This window comes from Camelus bactrianus, chromosome 33 (genome assembly GCF_048773025.1).
Source record: "Camelus bactrianus isolate YW-2024 breed Bactrian camel chromosome 33, ASM4877302v1, whole genome shotgun sequence".
NCBI lineage: Eukaryota > Metazoa > Chordata > Mammalia > Artiodactyla > Camelidae > Camelus > Camelus bactrianus.
The window spans coordinates 21,349,437-21,355,436 of NC_133571.1; the positions used below are offsets into that span (position 1 = coordinate 21,349,437).

At 51.9% G+C, this 6,000-nt stretch overlaps 2 protein-coding genes across 4 annotated transcripts in view; one reads left to right on the plus strand and one right to left on the minus strand.

The window, feature by feature from the left end:
• The window catches only part of ARHGAP32 (Rho GTPase activating protein 32), a 174,088-nt gene extending 171,484 nt beyond the window's left edge, over positions 1-2,604 (minus strand). For all 3 annotated transcript variants that reach the window (XM_074357073.1, XM_074357075.1, XM_074357074.1), the window contains exon 1: positions 2,370-2,604. The gene's annotated coding sequence lies outside the window, so the exon portion shown is untranslated. The remainder of the gene's footprint in view (positions 1-2,369) is intronic.
• On the plus strand, positions 1,938-5,186 carry LOC123617650 (uncharacterized). The gene is made up of 3 exons (XM_074356852.1): positions 1,938-3,346; positions 4,518-4,610; positions 4,757-5,186. The coding sequence occupies exons 1-2, from the start codon at positions 1,938-1,940 to the stop codon at positions 4,570-4,572; spliced, it is 1,464 nt and encodes a 487-aa protein (XP_074212953.1). The 3' UTR covers positions 4,573-4,610; positions 4,757-5,186.
• Positions 5,187-6,000: the final 814 nt, after the last annotated feature.

The following is a 6,000-nucleotide window of genomic DNA, read 5'->3' on the forward strand; positions in this document are numbered from 1 at the left end:
AATTAATGTTAAGATATTTAAGACAATTAAATACTAAGTTTATAGACAATGACAATAATAGTTCATGTGTATAAGAAGTATTACAAAGCATTTCCACATGCTTTCTCTCATCTAATCCTTCCTCTATAAGGAAGATAATGCAAGCCCTCTCATTCCCATTTTACACATAAAGAAAACAAGCCAAGAAATGCAAATAACTTGCCCAAAGAAGGGCCCAGGCCACACAACTTCTAAGTGGCAGAAATGCAACCACAACCAAATTTCAAGTCCTTGCTGCCTCTTAACTACTTCCACGGACATCAAATTTCACATGAATGGGTTCAACCATAAACATTTTTAAACATATTAGTCATAGTTTTTAAAATACAGTGCCAGTGTTTAGTTCATTTCATTCCATTTTTCTTCTGCTACCACCATCTTCTGAAGAAAGCAGCTGCTACTCCATGGTATTTCTTAAAGGCATTTACAGTCAATAATAGTGACTCTATGTATGCCGTGCAGGCAACACACCCAGGCCAGCTTGGAAAAGGGAAAGACCGCTGAATAAGTCATCTAAAGAGAAAATAAGGCAAAGAGAGGAAGAAATGGAAGTGAATGTACTGCCATTAAAGTCTCAGTCCAACTGGAGGATAGCCTCTGGTGATTGGAAAATAATGTGGGGGTTAGGAAAGAAAATAGAAGGAACATAACTGCTGGAATTCAAACCAACATCAAAGACTCTAATGACAGTTGAGCCTGCCTGGCTGCTTCTAGGTCTCTCCCCAGAAAACAAAACAGTTACATAACCAAAGAAGGTTCCTCCAACTAGCATTTCCTCTCTGGCCCACTTACACCCTATCGCCCACCTCAGCGCGCACCACCGCACAGTGAACTGGGCTTCCACCCGCGCTGGGGCTGGACAAGTCTCTGTCCAAAGTGCTGCTTTATTCCGCAGACTGCGATAGGGACGATGGTAGGACGATAATCCGCTTCAGCACCGTTCCAACTTCACGCCATTCTAGAGGCAACCTACAAAGCACCACCACACACCCAATTTCAGGAATGAAGGAGACTCCAGATATTCCTGAAAATGGGAATCACAACGTCATAATATCCCATCTTCACGAACAGCCCTATTAAAAAAGAATTCACACCAATGAGCACTTGAAAAACTTTGAGGTCACGTTGTAGCAGCAATTAAAGCTACTATTTCCTTCACTCCAAAGTCCAAGAGGCAAACGTCAAGATTCCCAGTTAGATTTCAATTCACCCAATAACGAAAAACATGAAGGTGAATCGCAACCATCACCACCCAAAAATGTTACAGCAACAAATCCAATTACTGAATCACACTAGCACATTTTCTGGACTCTGAGCCATGGTACTCCGACACCATATGTTTTTTCTTTCTTCCAATAGAAATGTGAATACAGACAACGTTCACAAAAGCAACCAGTGTACCAGAAGTCACTCCCATTCACACCGACTTAAAAGGTCTACATCTGTGCCAAATAAAACTCTGAAAGAATGAAAAATAAAAGAGATGCTGACAACAATGCAACGTGGCCCAGCTACCCATATAGCATCATGCAGTGCTCCAAGCAGTTTAAAAGCAGATTGCAATTCTGCATGCAGATCATAATTATAATTATCCAAATTCTATTTCCTAAAAGATAACTATTAAACCGCATCCCAAGCATCCTGCCGTGGGTCTCCTCCTCCCCTCCACCTCCTTTAAGCTTCAGCAACAGAAGGTGGAGTTATCAAGGGTCCAGAAGTAGACTGAAGCTAAAAAATCAGGTTTGACTTTCTTGCTCTACTGTCTCTTGTGATCTGTGGGCGAAATTTTTTAACATAAATATTTACACAAGTCAACAAAATGAGAAAGGCAAGAAGGGAGGTGGTGGCGGGGGAGTCCAAGGGGGTAGAAAAGCACCAAGTCACCAGCCCCGTCCAATATGCAGCAGCAACTTCAGCCAATTAGGAAGACGAGAGGGAAAACTCCACGGGAGCGCCGGCGAGCACGGCGGGGGGCGGGCACGGCGAGAGCGCCCGTGGGCGGCGCAGGGGAGCGCCCGCGCCCCCGGGACCCCCAGGCAGCCCGGCCCGCGCCTCGGGCCGGGAGCACTGCAGCAGGCCGGCAACCGCCGGGCCCCGTCCGCCGAGGCCGCGGGGAAGCGGCCCGGCCCGAGCGCGGTCCGCCCCGGGAGGCCGGGGAAGGAGCCCGCGGGGGACGGGGAAACCCGAGATGGCCTTCTAAGAACATTCGATCCCGAACCTGTACTTTAAAAAGAATTCCTCCCGAAAGGCTAGCCAGGCCCCCACAGCCTTCCCCCAAGCGCCTGCCCACGTCACCGGCACCCCCGGCCCTCCCGCGGCCCCCGCCTTACCGAGCCCCGCGGCCCCGCCGCGCCGCCGCGGCGTCGCTGCGCCCCGCTCGCCGCTCCGTGTCTGCCCTGCGGGGCGCCGGGCCCGACGCCCTCCTCCTCCGCCTCCTCCTCGTCGTCGCCCTCGTCCTCGCCGCCGAGCACCGCCCGCGCGCCGAGCCTAGCGCCTGGTCTCCGAGGGCAGCCGCGGGGGCTCGGCCGGGCGCCCCCCGCGCCAGCGCCTCATCCCGCCGCGCCGCCCCGTCAGGCTCGGGGGCGGGGACGCCGGGCTCCGGGCCGCGGCCTCGGAGTCCCCACCTCCGACACGCACCGCGCTCGCCCTCCCCCGGCGGAGACGGCCCCGGGGACGCGGTCCTCGGGCTCCGAGCCCCTCACCCGCCGTCTTCGGGCCGCCCCCGCAGCGCCCCCTCCCCGCTCGCGGCGCGCGCCCGCCGGAGCCCGCCGCCGGCCGGGCCTCCGCCTCCCGCGCTCCGCCTCCTCCTGCGCCCGCGACGCCCGCAGCGGGGAGAAGAGGCGCGCCGCCGCGGCAGCGGGCACGAGCACGCGCGAGGAGGGCGGGCGGAGCGCGCGCGCGGCCGAGGGCGGCGGGGGCGCGCCCAGGCCTCGCCTGTCGTTGTCCCGGGAGCGCACGTGCGCGGTGGGGGGTGGTGCGGCGAGGGGCGCGCGGCTCGCCCTCCCCGGGGCGCGAGGGCCGCGGGGCGCGGGAAGGGGGCCGAGACGCGGCCTCGGGGGTGCGGGCGAGCTCTGCTGCCTCGGCTTCTGCATCGTGCTGCGGTGCAAAAATACAAAACCTGCCGCAGCAGCGGTACCGCTGGGAAGACATCCTCCGGGACTACGGCAGTGGCGCCTCTCCACTCCCAGCTGACCCCTGGCTGCTGTCACCGCGCGGCGACGGAGAGGAGAGGGGGCGTTGCCCAAGTCAGGAAGCTCCTGGGCTCTCCATCTCTTGCGCATTTTGGTCAAAAAATCAACTCTCACAGGTTATTATTTGGGATCTGGGCCTAAAAGTTCCTTTGGTTGTCTTCTTCATTCAGAGTTAAGGATCAGAAGATGGGAAGTGACCTGGCAAGGGAGAGGAAGGACAAGAAAGGGTGAAAGAGTAACACACCCCTAAGATGCGTGGCTAGGAGACTCGAGAACCCCTGTCTGAGGATGGCACTGCCCTTGGTTCTCCCCCTGTTCTTTTGTTCAGCCTTTAAAGATTGTGCAGCACTTGGACCTGCAACAACCACCCGTGTAACGAACACATCTTGACATTCTACCCTTTACTATTTTGATCTTTTTCTTTTATTCATGTACTTTTCACTGCTGACTCTTTTGGTATCTAAATGTTGAGGATGGGGTTAACCTACGTAATTTAACTGAGTCCTCAAACCTACCCATGCCAAATACTGCACCATCTAATGTCGCTGCAGCGATTCGGGTCCACTCAGCATTTAGTCATTTCAGTGGGAGTCACTGAATATAAAACGTGGCCTTGACCATAGTTAGCAGAATTTTAAGAACACAGACGTGAAGCCGGATTTCACCACATCCTGGAGAGAAATTAGGGAGTGCACATGTACAATAATCTCATTCTTGCCAGATTCATTGTTACTAAAGTTTCTTTAAAGACCGAGATTCTAGATGTTTTGTAGCAGAGGAGGGAAGGGATGTAATGAGATTTGCATAGAGGCACAGACTGAGGTGGAAAAATATAAAGACATGTATTTTGAATCAGTGTATCCCGGTATGGTAGCCACCTACTGGAAACAGGTGCACTGAGGATCTGTAATGGTCTTAGTGGGTACTTACTAAGAGCTGGAGAAACAGCCAGGTGAGTGAGGAAAACCAGAGGTCTGCACCTTCACACCAACCCATAGCTTAAAAATCACTCTCCAAACTGCATCAGCCCCATGGGTTCACTTTTTGACCTTCTGACCAGAGAGCCATCTCTGCCCGAGAGGTCCAAATATGCAGAGAGAGATTCAATAGCTTGTGTTGTTCCTGGGGTTGGTGAGCATTAAATATAAAATCTCCCGTGAGGTCAAGAAGAGGTCAATGTGGGACATTAAACCAAGTCACCGTGGGAAGCGAGTTTTGCCCAAGGCGCTCGTCTGTTGTCTGTTGGCTACTCTCAGCTAAGATAATGACATCCTGTGTTCTTTTCAGAAAGCCTTCACATCCCAGAGTTTTGCCACCACACCCCCAAATTCAGCTGCACTGACCGAATATTAAACGGTTTATGCTCAGCTGGTGAAGAAGGTGAATAAAGGAGCTGGGATCTATGCATCTGTTGGATGACACAGATATTTTACTTCAGAGTCTCAAAACATTTGGGTAAATTTCTCCCTATTGGTATTCTATCTAGTTCAGAGAAAGGACAAATGGACTCCTTCTGTGTGTTCCAGATGTCGGGGGCGTTTGAGCAACACGCGTGCTGATGTTCCTCCCTCTTGTTCGGAGCCAGCACTCCCTCTCCTTGGAAAGAAGCATCCGGATAGCCTATGAATAAGTAGTTATTCTTGCCGAAACTGCAGATGAGCTGCAGGCTGTGGTCTCCGGGCACCTCTGCAGCCACCTGAACTTGGTGCTTGTGAGTTTCTAACCAGTTACCTCTGTCCTAATAACACCTTTCGTGATTTCATACGTGTATCCTGGTCATTGCAACATCCCCTAATAAAAGAGAAAGCTTGTCTGGCTGGAAGATCATGTTAAATAACTGCGTTTGTTCTAGTTTGATTCAGTATTCTCAAGGTGAGGAGCAGAAGGGGAGGGGAAAAGTCCAGTTTCTGCTGTCTCTGAAGCTGTCGGAGGCCTCAGCCTGGCCTCTTTTCCCAACCTGGGCACTGTCGTCTTCCGGACGGCAGCATCTGGGCTCACTCCTGGCATCTCAGATCTGTTGCACTGCAGTCCCCTCCAGGCACTGAAGCCACGTCGCGGTGCAGACAAGTGGAGCCAGCACGGAGGGCTGCACCGCCCGCCTCACCTTGAGTTTTACAGAGAGCCTGGGAATTTCAGCAAGGGGGAGAGAGGAAGCTTATTTTCATCCTCAAACTGAAGGCTCAACAGCTGGCTTGAGAGAAATGAGTTGCTAAAAGCAGGCCAGGCTTAAGAGAGAATTTTTCCAAAGTGACACTTGACATTGCCTTGTTTATTTATTTTTTCTTCCTGGCCAAAAGGCCAGCTCCATATTGTGTCCCCCTTCAACAGGATAATGAAATAGATTTTTGGAAAAGATGTGTTGTCTGTGTGTAGCACTCTCCTAGCTAATCTGGATGCCCCTGGTGTAGCCTCTAAACATTGAAACCTTTACAACCAAAAACTACTATTGGACAATACTTTAGGAAGTGGTCAGTAAGGCTGACTCTCCAGGGCAGTCACTGAAATGATAAACTTTCCATCTTCTCTCCTCTCCAGTCACATTTTGGTTCATGAGCCCCTATTACAATAATTTAGAACTTTTGGCTGTTCTCCTACAAAGATTTTTTTTTCAGTCTTTAAACCTTAACACCAGTTGCGCCATCTACATACCTGCTTTTGAATGTTCAGCCAGAAATTAGCTCCTTTGCTGTCTCCTCCTGGGGGTGGTTCTCCACTTCCAGAATTTGAAATGTTGACTGCCCCAGGGCTCTGACCTTGGTCCTTTCCTGTT